Source organism: Lithobates pipiens, unplaced genomic scaffold, assembly GCF_037356315.1.
Source record: "Lithobates pipiens isolate NorthernLeopardFrog02 unplaced genomic scaffold, aLitPip1_a1.2 Scaffold_13, whole genome shotgun sequence".
Taxonomy (NCBI): domain Eukaryota; kingdom Metazoa; phylum Chordata; class Amphibia; order Anura; family Ranidae; genus Lithobates; species Lithobates pipiens.
Genome location: NW_027507718.1, coordinates 74,445,756 through 74,461,416, shown reverse-complemented (window position 1 = coordinate 74,461,416; position 15,661 = coordinate 74,445,756). Strand labels below are relative to the sequence as shown.

The 15,661-nt window shown below is 42.7% G+C and overlaps 1 protein-coding gene across 7 annotated transcripts in view; it reads right to left on the bottom strand.

Annotated features, from left to right (window-relative positions):
• SLC24A2 (solute carrier family 24 member 2) overlaps positions 1–15,661 on the bottom strand; it is a 353,458-nt gene that overhangs the window by 96,626 nt on the left and 241,171 nt on the right. For 5 of the 7 annotated variants that reach the window (XM_077475217.1, XM_077475218.1, XM_077475219.1 and 2 more), the window contains one exon: positions 7,318–7,368. The exons of the other annotated variants lie outside the window; for them this stretch is intronic. In XM_077475217.1, coding sequence (XP_077331343.1) covers positions 7,318–7,368 — 51 coding nt within the window. The remainder of the gene's footprint in view (positions 1–7,317; positions 7,369–15,661) is intronic. 7 annotated transcript variants of the gene reach the window in all.

Genomic DNA, 15,661 nt, shown 5'->3' with positions numbered 1-15,661 from the left:
CCATCATTGCAGCGTTACCTGTGCCCATCATTGCAGCGTGACCTGTGCCCATCATTGCAGCCTCACCTGTACACATTATTGCAGCGTGACCTGTGCCCACCAATGCAGCCTCACCTGTGCCCATCAATGCAACATGACCAGCTCTTACCAATGCAGCCTCACCTGTGCCCATCAGTGCAGCGTGACCTGTGCCCACCAATGCAGCCTCACCTGTGCCCATCATTGCAGCATGGCCAGTTCTCACAAATACAGTCTCACCTGGGCCCATCATTGCAGCATGACCAGTGCCCACCAATGTAACTTAATTTGTGCCCATAATTGCAGCATGGCCTGTGCCCACCAATGCAGCCTCACATGTGCCCATCATTGCAGCAGGACCAGCTCTCACCAATGCAGCCTCACCTGTGCACATCATTGCAGCATGACCTGTGCCCACCAATGCAGCCTCACCTGTGTCCATCATTGAAGCATGACCAGTTTTCACCAATGCAGCCTCACCTGTGCTCATCATTGAAGAGTGACCTGTGCCCATCAATGCAGCCTCACCTGTGCCCATCATTGCAGCATGACCAGTTCTCACCAACGCAGTCTCACCTGTGCCCATCATTGCAGTGTGACCAGTTCCCACCAATGTAGCCTCACTTGTGTCCATAATTGCAGCTTGACCTGTGCCCACCAATGCAGCCTCACCTGTGCCCATCATTGCAGCGTGACCAGTTCCCACCAATTCAGCCTCACCTGTGCCCATTATTGCAGAGTGACCAGTGCCCACCAATGCAGCCTCACCTGTACCCATGATTGCAGTGTGACCAATGCCCACCATGCATCCTCACCTGTGAACATCATTGAAGAGTGACCTGTGCCCACCAATGCAGCCTCACCTGTGCCCATCATTGCAGCGTGACCAGTGCCCACCAATGCAGCATCGCCTGTGTTCATTATTGCAGCATGACCAGTGCAGAGGAAGAGGAGAGCCGGCCGGAGTTCAGAGCGGGGACTGACCTCTGTAACAGCTTACATTTGAATTGCCGACCGCTTGCAGTCACAAAAAGCCCAGCCTCCTGACCCGGCATCTGTGACAGACAGAGCATGTCCTGGCATTAAACCGGCATTCTGTCAATCATTGGCGCCGGATCAGGAGGTGGGACTGTGTGTGACCATGAGTGGACAGCAATTCAAATGTAAGCTGGTACAATCCCCGTTCTGTACTCCAGCCAGCTCTCCTCTTCCGCCAAGATTTTTTCCCTCGGGGGTAATCACTGGGAGAACACCTCCCATTCAACCCTGCTTGCCGGCGGTGCTCGCCACCCCTGCTCCCAGGCAGGCATGCTCACCAGCAGTAATTTTTCACTCACAAAATGTGAGTAGGCGAGTGGAAAATTTGAGGGCCGGCCTATAGGATAAGTAAAGAGTACAAGGTAACTCAGCTGTAGACTGTCCTGTAATGAATCTTCATGGTGAGAGTGCAGGAAGAAGCACTTAAGCACTTTATATCGGCTCTGGGCGAAAGTAGTGTTAAAGTGTGTGACCGGTGGTGTGCTGTAACAACTGGTTATCCATCTGAGACTAAGCTCTGAGTGGTTGATTTTTAATGCCAAGTTTGAAAAGTTTGCACTGTGAAATGAATACATTCCAAACATAGCCACATTTTTACAGTAACAGTCAGAAATATAGGCAGACCCTGTCTTTCCTATTAAAGACACTGGACTGTACATTATGTCCAGGATTTATCCGTCCCAGTTGGCAACCCCCCAAGGGGTCTTCAGGGAGTGGGTTCCATAGTGTTGGATCATGTCCCTGAGCCTGTGGCTAACTCAAGGTATTGCACCAAGAGTGCCAAGGTGAGATTCAATGCAGTATTCAGTGCCTAAAGCAATATTGAAGGTTTTCCCCACAGAATGGGATCTGAGTATAGCATCCAAGGTTTTACGGAGGTTGTGCAGATTCAGATGCATTGCTTCTATGCTGGCATTAGAAGACAGTGAGAGCTTGATAGAAAAAAATGGAAAATAGAATAATAAAGAAAAATAATAAACTAGTTAAGCTAGTTCAGCGAGAAAAGGTCCATCACTTTCAGACACTAGCACAAAACTGTGGAGTGGGGTAGAGTTATGGAGGCGGGGGTATATCTTTTAAAGCTTTGCCAGTGCCCAGTTACCTAAACGTACACTTCTATAACCCACTGTGTATGAATATTCTACCTGTGTCCTGTACTGTATGATTAAGATAGACATGCGTCCTTCTTTTGGCACTGGGATTATAGAGTCTTCAAAAAACTTGGAACCAATGGCGTTTCGATTGTGAGACTGTTTATGATGGAATTTCTTTTTAAAGAAAAGATGGAAATATAACATTTTTTCACACATATAAGTTTTAGACATGTGCAGAGTAAAATATTTCGTTTCGGAATTTCGTTTTCGTCTGAAAACTTAATTTATTTAGTTACTCCCGAAATTCGTTTTTATTTATTTCGTTTTTCGTTCAAAAATTGCATTAGTCCGAAAATCCACATGAATCACGGTCGAATCTGTCTTTGAAGGCTTATGGTGTCTGTCGAATGTATAAAGAAGATTCGACGGAGCTAGTATATAGGATATTTTAGAACCCTATTAAAGTCTATGGGACTCCAACGTTCAAAATCTAAAGTGCTCATTTTAAAGGCTAATTTGCAAGTTACTGTCCTAAAAAGTGTTTGGGGACCTGGGTCCTGCCCCAGGGGACATGGATCAATGCAAAAAAAAGTTTTAAAAACGGCTGTTTTTTCGGGAGCAGTGATTTTAATAATGATTAAAGTGAAACAATAAAAGTGTAATATTCCTTTAAATTTCGTAGGGGGGGGTTGTCTATAGTATGCCTGTGAAGGGGCGCATGTTTCCCGTGCTTAGAATTGTCCCTGCACAAAGTGTCATTTATGCAGGAAAAAAAGTCCTTTAAAATCACTCGCAGCTATTATGAATTGTCGGCTCCCGTAATACAGAGAACACTCATTGAAAGTCATTGATAAAAAAATAAATAAATAAATAAAAAAAAAAAGCGTGGGGGTCCCCCAAATTCAATTACCAGGCCCTTCAGGTCTGGTATGGATATTAAGGGGAACCCTGCCTCAAATTTAAGAAAAAATTGGACGTGGGGTTCCCCCTAAATATCCATAACCAGACCCTTCAGGTCTGGTATGGATATTAAGGGGAACCCCGAGTCAAATTTAAAAAAAAATTGACGTGGGGTTCCCCCTAAAAATCCATACCAGACCCTTTATCCGAGCACGCAACCTGGCAGGCCGCAGGAAAAGAGGGGGGGACGAGAGAGCGGCCCCCCCTCCCCCCTGAACCGTACCAGGCCACATGCCCTCAACATTGGGAGGATGCTTTGGGGGTCTGTGACCCCTCAAAGCACCTTGTCCCCATGTTGATGAGGACAAGGGCCTCATCCCCACAACCCTGGCCGGTGGTTGTGGAGGTCTGCGGGCGGGGGGCTTATCAGAATCTGGAAGCCCCCTTTAACAAGGGGACCCCCAGATCCCGGCCCCCCCCCTGTTTGAAATGGTAAGGGGGTACAAAAGTACCCCTACCATTTCACAAAGAAAGTGTAAAAAATGTTTAAATAAAACAAACACACTTTTGAAAAATTCCTTTATTAAAAATAAAAAAATAAAAAAAAGATTCCAGCGGCGGTTATCCACTCTTGCTATCCAGCGACGGACGGTCATATCTCCAGCGATGTCTCATGTCATCCAGCGCAGCGCAGCATCCTTCTTCTGTCTCCGTGTAGGAGACACTGCAGGCATTCCGGCGGCTGACGTTTGTTATATACGGAGGGCGGGGCCACCCGTCACCTGACCCCGCCCCCCTCTGACGCAAGGGGAAACCCGGGGTTCCCCGTGACGTATAGGTGACCCCGCCCCCCTCTGATGTAACGGAAACCTGCCTGTGTTACATCAGAGGGGTGCGGGTCACCCCTACGTCACAGGGAACCCCGGGTTTCCCCTTGCGTCAGAGGGGGGCGGGGTCAGGTGACGGGTGGCCCCGCCCTCCGTACATAACAAACGTCAGCCGCCGGAATCCTTGAAGTGTCTCCTACACGGAGACAGAAGAAGGATGCTGCGCTGCGCTGGATGACATGAGACATCGCTGGAGATATGACCGTCCGTCGCTGGATAGCAAGAGTGGATTACCGCCGCTGGAATCTTTTTTTTATTTTTTTATTTTTAATAAAGGAATTTTTCAAAAGTGTGTTTGTTTTATTTAAACATTTTTTACACTTTCTTTGTGAAATGGTAGGGGTACTTTTGTACCCCCTTACCATTTCAAAAAGGGGGGGGGCCGGGATCTGGGGGTCCCCTTGTTAAAGGGGGCTTCCAGATTCTGATAAGCCCCCCGCCCGCAGACCTCCACAACCACCGGCCAGGGTTGTGGGGATGAGGCCCTTGTCTTCATCAACATGGGGACAAGGTGCTTTGAGGGGTCACAGACCCCCAAAGCATCCTCCCAATGTTGAGGGCATGTGGCCTGGTACGGTTCAGGAGGGAGGGGGGGCCGCTCTCTCGTCCCCCCCTCTTTTCCTGCGGCCTGCCAGGTTGCGTGCTCGGATAAAGGGTCTGGTATGGATTTTTAGGGGGAACCCCACGTCAATTTTTTTTAAAATTTGACGCGGGGTTCCCCTTAATATCCATACCAGACCTGAAGGGTCTGGTTATGGATATTTAGGGGGAACCCCACGTCAAATTTTTTCTTAAATTTGAGGCAGGGTTCCCCTTAATATCCATACCAGACCTGAAGGGCCTGGTAATTGAATTTGGGGGACCCCCACGCTTTTTTTTATTTATTTATTTATTTATTTATTTTTTTATCAATGACTTTCAATGAGTGTTCTCTGTATTACGGAGCCGACAATTCATTATAGCTGCGAGTGATTTTAAAGGACTTTTTTTCCTGCATAAATGACACTTTGTGCAGGGACAATTCTAAGCACGGGCAACATGCACCCCTTCACAGGCATACTATAGACAACCCCCCCCCCCCCCCTACGAAATTTAAAGGAATATTACACTTTTATTGTTTCACTTTAATCATTATTAAAATCACTGCTCCCGAAAAAACGGCCGTTTTTAAAACTTTTTTTTGCATTGATACATGTCCCCTGGGGCAGGACCCGGGTCCCCAAACACTTTTTAGGACAGTATCTTGCAGAATCTTTTCTCTCTGTCAAATCTTTTTTCTCTGTCGAATATTTTCTCTATATAATCTTGGACTAATAGAGGTAAGGTTAGGCACATTCGAACACAGGTTCTATAGACACAGATTGTTGTCAGAGTCATGTCGAATCTCCTATTCTATATCGAACTGTTGTAACAATGAAAACGAAAAAAAAGCATTTATTTATGTCGGATCTTTCGTTTTTCGGATTTTGTGCTTTCGTTATCGTTTGTCAAAACGAAAACGAAAATAGCTGAAATTCGGACGAAAATGCATTCGGACGAAAACGAATGCACATGTCTAATAAGTTTCCAATCCACAAATCAGAATAGCTGTCCCTAAAAAATCTTAGCACCCTGAGCTGGTTTAAGCTTGAGTCTCTAGCCTTTTTTTTTTTTTTGGATAGAACAAGGAATGTTTGAAACTCCTGCCAGGTTTTTTTTATTGCTGCCTGTTTCTCTACTGGGGAAATTCACCCTCTGTGGATTAAATTGAAAAATCTGAAATGGACCACACATAAAGAATGAAAGAGATATAACAAACAATAAAAAGAAAGCTTTCTCCAACTGGAGCAAAGGTATCTGATACACAGTAACCAATGTTAGGTCAATAGAATTGGATTCTATGAGAAAGACATTTACAGATGTTGTCAAGAAATTGTTATTAAAAAAAAAAAATGAAATAAAATGGATTGAGATGGAAGAGCAAGACCTAGGGGTATTCAATCATGTTGTAGTCCCAGTCTGGTGTTTTGTATTTTCTTGATGGTTGTTGACAATAATCTTTTACCAAAAAACAAAGGCAAAGATTGTAAGTTCAGCTGTAATTACTTTGCCATTTAGAAAGCCTTGGAAGATGTATCTACACGAGCCCCTAAGCAGGGGGTAAATGCGTTTTTTGGAAATGTTGCACCAGGTAAGGCATATGATTAAAGTAGCACATCCCTGGGGTCAGTCCTAGAAACAAATAGCAATAGCAAACATCCCATCAAGCTGGTTCAATCAGGGCCTTGGCACTAGATTTTCATTTTTCTCATTTTAACTCTGAACTATAGTGTGAAAACCATACCACAAAAAAGGGTATGAAAATCAAATTTTTAGATGTGAGAGGCAATTTAGGAAATTTGGCCAGATTTGAAGACCTCCTCTAATGCCTTATTTAAGTCTGTGGGAAGTTACTGAGTAGACAGAGGCAGACAAGATTTCTGCTGTAATGATCAAAGCTGTAAACATTGCAGGAGGAAGCTGCAATCTGAATAAAGCACATATACAACATGATTTGAACAAAATGTGGCAGGCAGCGTGAGACTTCTGTGTCACCAACAAATAGACTGAGTTCCCCTGAGTTTTGCAGTCTAAGATGCGTCCTGTATTTACCAGCAATCCTCACATGAATATACGTGTTTCACTATTTTTGCAATCCTAGGTTGCAGCCCTCAGGTTTGCCCCACTGGTGAAAGATGTCATGTAGATATAAAACAAAAGTAACATTTCATGCTGGCAGGCAAAGCTGTAGTCTGTAAACCAACCCATTAGACAGTCTTCACACTAAGCTGTCATGGCACGCATAAAAAAAAAAAGATAAACGGAATCCAAAAGCCAGGCTATAATTGTAACAACAGTAATTGCAAATCAAAGTAGAAGAGCACAAAAAAATAAAAAAAATAAAACGTGGGAACTATGGTGCTCAGTTGTGCTGTCCTGTTAAACTGAGTATGGTTTTCACTTGCTGCTCAGTGATGTCATAGGAACACTTGCTTGTGCTTATACTGCATTCTGCATTTCAAACAGCAGATGGCGAACTTTACCTTTTTCCTTTTTACTATACACGTGGCGTATAATAATTTGAAGTTCTTACAAATGTCATATAATGCAAATGTATTTAGCCATGCTCATCCCTTGTATGGATTACACCCAAATGTTGAATATAACCATAAAATACAACAAACATAACTGAATAGTAAAAACAACACCAAGAACAACAGCAATGACAACAACAACAGCATTAGCAGCCTTGGTGGACAATGCAGGAATGAGCAGATACCACGTGAATAAAACAAAGTACATATAAGCTCATACAAACGAAAACAAAATGCTAACAGGAATATTTCACAAAATAATCTTACCTTCTTCAGTCATAGTGTCATAATATTTTAGTTTCCCATATGATCCAATTTCTACAACATCACAGTAAAAACAAAAGGGTAAGGCTCTAGAAATAATGTGGAAGGATTATAACATATACAGGTACTAAAATAGCCTATCAAATATTATTGAATGTAGTTGTCCAATAAAGTATAATTTCATCTCTAAATGTTAAAGGAAGGCTACAAATAAGCCAAATAGCTTTAACAACGAGCTTAAGTAAAAGGTTTTTATTATAATTTATAGATATTATTCTTCCTAATGCATGTTCATCTCTAGGACTAAAGATTAAAATAGTTACTATTTTATTTTTTATGTGATAAATATGAAATAATGCATGAGACTACTCTATACTCACCACATTCAGTTAATAAGTGTCACTCTAGAGTCTGCTAGATACAATTTTATTTACCATCCTTAACTATACAGTAAAAAGAGTGTAATGTGATGATCACCTTGCTGTTCAGTTTTACTCAGAATACACACACAGCTGCATGTTCAGAGGAGGGAGACACTATTTATGGAGTGTCAGTGAGTAATAAAGACACTCCACAAGTGACAAGCTACTACTACTGGGCTGTCTTAACAGATATACTGTAAATTCATGGATGCACCCTATATTAAATGTTTATTTGTAAATTTAGCTTTTTATAAAAGTAACAATAAAGTGATATAAAATATTAGTATATGCACCCAACATTAAGAAAAAGCTTAGCAAAATGCATTCTAGTTTTCCTTTAAGTAGTAACATGGGTAAACGTATTTTCAGACCTATTGCTGTTTGCATAAAAGACTGAACATCTCAAATATTATTTAAATATCCAAATGTTAATATTGGTGTGGTTACTATTTCTTTCTTTTGTATAATGTAACTTTTTGTTTTACATTTAGCGGTCGATTATGATAATAGGATCAGGGGCAGCACAGTCTGGTATACCTAACAATGGTGGCCACTACTCCTATATATGTTTACATGTATATTAAATATGCAACATACATATTAAATATAAAGAACAAAACACACGAACATAGAGTCTATACAGCACAACAGCAATAGTTGTCTCCATAACATAGTCAGACTACTGAAAGCTTGCTTTTTCTGTAAAACTAACATCAATGTTATTTACATTATGCATTAAACAACATAAATAGGCAAATAGTGTAGTGTATTAAAGACAATCAATTACAAAGTGGAGTAAAACTGCTATCTTTTACATTCTGCATGCTTTAGGTCATTGTGTACTGCAATAGTATATGTTAGAATGTTTATGTTACTGAGTTTGCAGAATCCTGCTAACAGTACTCACAGAATCCCTGGCAGGACTTCCAATGGTATTCACAGAATCCTTGCCAGGCCTCCAAATGGATATCACAGAATCCCTACCAAGGCTCCCAAGACCACCAAAAATACTTGCAGAATTCATGCCAGGACTCCCATTGGCACTTGTGGAATCCCTACCAGAACACCAAACGGTGCTCACAGAATCCCTACCAAGACTACCAATGGTATTCACAGAAGCCCTGCCAGGACTCCAAATGATACTTGCAGAATCCCTGTCAGGACCTCAGTTGGTACTTGTGGAATCTCTACCAGAACTCTAGACAGTGCTCACAGAATCCCTACTAAAACTCCCAATGGTACACACAGAATCCCTGTCAGGACTCCCAATGGTACTTGTGGAATTATTATTATTATAATACAGGATTTCTATAGCGTCAACAGTTTGCACAGAACTTTACAACATGAGGGCAGACAGTACAGTTACAAAACAATTTAATACAGGAGGAATAAGAGGGCCCTGCTAGTTAGAGCTTACAATCTAGGAGGGAGGGTCAAGAATAGGCTTCTCTAAAGAGAAACATTTCCAGAGGTCATGAAAGCAAACGGAGTAGGAGATAATCCCTACCAGAATTCCAAATTGTGCTCACAGAATCCCTACCGAGACTCCCAATGGTACTCGCAAAATCCCTACAGGATTCCCAATGGTACTCCCAGAGTCCCTGCCAGGACTCCCAATGGTACTCCCAGAGTCCCTGCCAGGCCTCCCAATGATATTCACAAAAACCCTGCCAAGACTCCAAAGGGTACTCACAGAATCCCTGCCAGGATTCCCAATGGTACATGCAGAGTTCCTGTCAGGACTCCTAATGATACTCCCATAAACCCTGCCAGAATATACAGTGGTACTTGCAGAACCAGTACCAGGACTCCCAATCGTACTCCAAGAACCCCTGTAAGGACTTGCCAGGATACTTTAGATTCCCTGCCAGGACTCCCAATGGTGCTTACAGAATCCCTGCCAGGAACCCGGCCATATTCAGCCATACTCATTCATGCTCAGTAATTCCATCCATACTAAGCCATCCCCATCCACGGCTCATCCATCCCCATTCATGCTCATCCATGCTACATCCATCCCCATTCATGCTCATCCATGCTACATCCATTCCCATCCATGTCACAGCCATGCCACTACAGTGCCTCACAAAAGTTTAATAGGTAGTCAAATTAGATTTGACATTTATACCCCTAGAATTCCTGATGGCGCTCCCTGCATGTTGGACCTCTGTATGTGGTCACTGGTCAGTCTGTGTAAACGTCTCCCACATGTGGTATTGCCATACTCAGGAGGAGTAGAGAATCTATTTTGGGGTGTAATTTTTGGCATGTTCATGCTATTTGTTAGAAATATTGTATAAATGGATAACTTTCACAAAGACCAAATAATATACACCGATTTGGGTTATTTTTACCAAAGAAATGTAGCAGTATCAATTTTGGCCAAAATTTATGAAGCAAAATTACTAATTAGCAAAATTTTATAACAAAAACTAAGAAAAATGGATTTTTTTACTGAATTTTCTGTCTTTTTTCTTTTATAACGCAAAAAATAAAAAACCCAGAGGTGATTAAATACCACCAAAAGACAGTTCTATTTTTGTGAAAAAAAGGACAGAAATTTCCTATAGGTATACAGTGTTGCATTACTGAAAAATTGTCATTCAAAATGTGAGAGCACAGAAAACTGAAAATTGGTCTGGTTAGGAAGGGGGTTTAAGTGCCCAGTGTTAAAACGGTTAAAAAAAAAAAAAGATTTTTTAAAAATGAATAAGAAACATGATTGATACTAACAATAGTTCCGCTTTAAGCCAAGCTTTGTGAAAATGTAGGCTAGCCATACACATGCAGGCGTCTCTTGTTCAGCCCACTGGCTGTGGAAACAACTAAGACGCTAACTTACAAATTTCCTTTTATAAATAGCGTAAAGTTGTAAAGTCATGGAAATACATTTTGACAAACAGGCTCCTCAGTGCTACTTAAATACGTTTAGCATTTCATTATTAAGATTATTAGGATAACAAGCAACTTAGCATGTACAATCAGTGTTTTCCACTATTTGGCTCTGATATAGAATTCCCCAGGGTTTGTAAACCCTGGGGAATTCTGTAAATCAAGTGTTTGTAAATCAAGAATTAAAACGTAGTAAGAAGCAAGTAAGCAAACAATATGACAAACACCAAGGAACAACACTGTTTAACATTTTAAGAACAACAGTACTACTGCATAATGAGTGAAACAAAAATTCTTTAAAACTCAATTTTTGCTTATTAATAGGGCACACGTGCAGTACATAATTATAAACAGGTGTTTTGGGAGTCAATACTAATAGGAATATTTAAATTTGTGTACAAAATAAGCCTGGTAATTTCATCATAGGAAATATTTAATTTCTACGTGGGAATTTATTTGACTTTTTTTTGAAAAACTGACAATTTTATTGAGTTTTCAAAAAACAAGTAATAAAAAAAAGAGCAAACAGGAGAGTTCACCCATTGTGGAATGCAGCCACTGGGCTACTAATACATATTATCGCCTATGGAGGATCGTGGTTAAGGAATGTGGAACCTGGATCAAACAAAATAGAAGCATAAAAACATTGCAGGTCTGATAAAACATCATGAGGCTTGTATCAAAGATTTTGTATTACCACTTTATCCGATGTTATTTAGAAGTGTAACTGTGATTAAGGGGAAGGAAGAGAAGAGGGTAGAGAGGGAAAGTTGAGACAAGAGAGCTGAGAAAAGTAAAGATAGAGCGAGACAGAAAGATTAGAGGTAGATCAGGGGTAAGAGAAGAGGGGACGCCCACCTAGCCCTGAGCCTCCGCACTGTCCGAGGGAGGCTACCCCAGAGTAAGCTAGACCGAGTATTTTTCAGCCTATCCCATAGCTCCTCCCACACCCGATTGTGTTTATCGAGAGTGTTATTTAGGGAGGCTGTCAGATAGTCCATCCGTTTGACATCCCTAATCCTTGTATGCAATTCAGTCAGAAAGGGGGATCCCTCTTTTTCCAATTTAGCACTATTAAGCAACGCCCGGCCGTTAGCACCTGGGTTAGGAGTTTTTTTATAGGTTTTAGAGAATGAGGAGGGGGAGGCCTAAAAGGAACATTTTAGGGTCCAGTGGTAGCCTTGCATCAATAGATAGATTGGAGAAGGGATTGAACCATTTGCCAATAAGGGGTGATCTGTGGGCAGGTCCAGTATATATGATATAGCGTACCCACCTCCCTGCGGCTGCAGCAGCGCCAGCAGCGGCGATGTGCCGAGGGATAGATAGAGTGGAGCAGGTCAGGGGTTTGGTACCAGGGAAGTAAAATCTTATACTGATTCTCCTTGTATAGGGTACATATTGAGCTCTTTGAGGCCTGTGACCAGATGAGCTGCCAGATCTTCAAGGGTATGGCCTCCCCCAGATCCTGCTCCCATTTGGACATGTAGGTATTCCTAGGTCCCGTTGATGACATATCTGTGACCAGAAGTTGGTAGGTGCGCAATATCATACCCTTAGGGGACGAGCCCTCTCATCCATGATTCTGAGCATGCATGGACTTTTGTCTGACGGACTTGTGCACACATGATCGGAAAGTCCGACAACAAACATTTGTTGGCAGACAATATAAGAACCTGCTAGCCAACATTTTTTGGGGGAAAGTCAGACAACAAATGTTTGATGGAGCATACACAAGGTCAGACTTTCCGCCAACAATCTCACATCCAACATTTGTTGTCGGAAAATCTGATCATGTGTACGCGGCATAACTTTTACATATGCATCTTAATATTAGTTTAGAATGATATGGTCACTACTTAAATTAAACTAACGTAGTTTAATTAGTAGGTAATGCAGTACTGGTATTACACATGATAACTGTTAATGGTTTACGTCAGGAGTCTTGATTTATGCACAAGACAGATATGTAGGTACATATGCTTATGTAGCATCCTCTTGTGTGTGCTAGAGATAGTTTAGGCTATGTTAGAGTAGGTCAATTTAGCTTGGCTCAGGGTTAAGCCTGTGCCATTCATCTGTTTCAGTGAATCAGAGCTGAATGACTCATCCTGACAGCTCCCCTGATGCCTGCCCCTGTTTCTGAGGCATTGGAGAATGTTCTAGAGCTAGTGGGTGGAGGTTTGGAGGAGTTGCCTGGAATATTTATGAGGCCTGGCAGGGGGGCCAGTAGTGGTCTGGCAGGGGGCTGAGCTTACTTCATAAATAGACATGAGCAATGCCAGTAAGGCAGTCGGGTTGAAGATGGAGATACAGTGCTGAAGAGGTTGTCGGGGGCTCTCAGGGGTGCCCCCTAGTCTGGGGGGGGTGTCCTGCCTTGGGCCAGAGCTCAAGTGCTGTAAGGATCCTGCCACAACACATGAGAGAAAGCCCTTACTAGAGGCACGGGAGCAAGAGAGGACAGCTTGAGTAGATCAGCACTGCTGGGGACTAACAAGGGCTGAGACTGCCACACGTAGCTAGTTTCCCTGAAGACAGTGGTGTGCTTAAGTCTTCATCTTTCCCCGGAGATTTCCTGAGAGTCAGTCTGGTGGGCTGGTGAGAATCAGCCCGTTGTGTTGGTGAAGAGTCAGTCTGTTGGACTGGTGTGGAGAAGATAGCCTGGAGGGCTAGTGAAAGGGATAGCTGCAGCCACATGGGTTGGCAGTGCCTGAAGAGGTGGAGCTGGGATCAGTAGCCAAGGAGGAGAAGTGCAAGCAGATCTGTAATTTTTGCTGCACCACAAGGGGCTACAAGCACCTGCCTGTAAAGGGCCATTGCTAAATCTTAATAAAAACCTGTCAGATCAACTAACAGTGATTCAGCTGGAGCCAGCAAGCAAGTGTGTGCAGGAGGAGAGTAAAGGGGACTGTATATAGACTGCATTTAAGAAGATGTCCCTGAAGTTGTTGCCAAAGTTTTGTTGCTGAAGTGGACACCCCATAACCTCCCATCCCTATCCAAGTTTTTGACCCTCAATAACTTACAAAAACAAAGTCATGGACTGTTCTCTGACTCTGGAGTGCCTGTAAAAATTTGGTGTGCCTGGCTGTGAAGGAGTGGGAGATTCAGTTCATCTGTGGCTCCTTAGTGGGTGTGCAACACTTATTTTAGAATCAGCTATCAGCAGTAGCCATTAAAGGAAGCACATGCTAGATGTGTCGGTATCTATAGATATACTTGACAGTGACTTGCAACATGCTAAATAGACATAGGCCGAACAGCCCCTGTTCGATTTGCATCAGAACTCCCGAACAGGGGTACATTTCTAACCCGAACGGTGAACCCCATTGAAGTCTATGGGAGCCAAACAGGGAAAATCAAAAGTGCCCATTTTTAAGGCTAATATGCAAGTAATTTTCAATAAAAAATTTTTTTTCCAGGGCAGTGATTTTAATTACACTGAAAGTGCACCAATAAAAATTAAAAATTCCTTTAAATATAGTGTCGGGGTAGTCCCCTTAGTATGCCTGTAAAGTGGCACAGCTGTATATATATAACATGCTGCAGTAAAAATTTTATTTCTATAGAAAAAAAATGAGTCAAATCCCATTTAAAATGACTTTCGGCTATTAAAAAAAAAAGAAAGAAAGAAATGGAATGGGGTCCCTCCTTTGGGTCTGGTATGGATTTGGAAGGGAACCCCACGTCAAAATGATAAAAAAAAATCTACATGGGGTCCACCCCAAAATCCATACCAGACCTTTATCCAGGCATGCAGCCTGGCAGGTCAGGAAAGGATGAGCAAGTGCCCCCCCTCCTGAACTATACCAGGCCACATATCTGCTCCCCACGCCAAAGCACCTTGTCCCCATGTTGATGGGGACAAGGGCCTCATCCCCACAACCGTGGCCGGTGGTTGTGAAGGTCTGCAGACAGGGGGCTTATCAGAATCTGGAAGTCCCCTTTAACAAGGGACCCACAGATCCTGCCCCCCATGTGAATAAGTATGGGGTACATAGTACTCCTACCTATTCATTAAAAAAAGTGTCAAAAAGTAATAAAAACAAGAGACAAGTTTTTGACAAATCCTTTATTAAAAAAGAAAAAAATTGTGTCCCTCGATGAAAATCCATCATCAATCACGGACCGAACAAAAAAAACCCCCAGCCCGCAGACCCCCACAACCACTGGCCATGGTTGTGGGGATGAGGACCTTGTGCTTTTGGGTGGGGGGTTTGTGGCCTGGTATGGTTCTGGAAGGGGGGGGGGGCGCCCGTTTCCTCACCTTCCAGGCTGAATTCCTGGATAAGGGTCTGGTATGGATTTTGGGAGGGACCCCAAACTTTTTTTTTTAATTTTGGCATGGGACTCCCCTCCAAATCCATACCTGACCCAATGGACCTGGTATGGATTTGGGGGGATTCCCAGGCATTTTTTTTTTTTTTAACCGGCACTTTTCTTTTTATTATTTAGTTGTTAGCGTGAAAACCCATTGACAGCTGATGACTCATTGGTTGTTAAGGACTTCCTGGCCCCACTCTTTAACAACCAGCTTACACTGTACATAATGCACTGTGCAGCGCTCAGTGCATTGCAGGGTGTTCGGTGGGGTGAATACCAGGCAAACACCCTGCAAATTTGGGTGTTTGGCTAATGGCTGAACAGGCAAATGTCAGTCTGAACGCATGCTCGAGCCGAACTGTTCGCCCAATACTAATGCTAAGTTGGTAATGAAGGAGACTCAAATGAGGAATCATCAATCTGGAATGAAGAAGAGCACGTTTATAAACAAGGTTGTTTGCAGTTCTTTGCAGTGCCAGCCATTACCACTGAACCATTGTTGTGGAAGTGTTTGAAACACACGGAAACAAAAATGTTTCATGATACTACTGACACCCAGATAGACTGTAGTTGCACACATTTTGGGAAGTGTTAATAAAACACTGGACTTCAGGAGAATGGGATTGGTGGAGAATTATGTAAGGATTGGAAAGTCTAGTTGATTTCCATCCCCCCTTAGAGGACTGTGCATCAAAAACAACAGCATCATG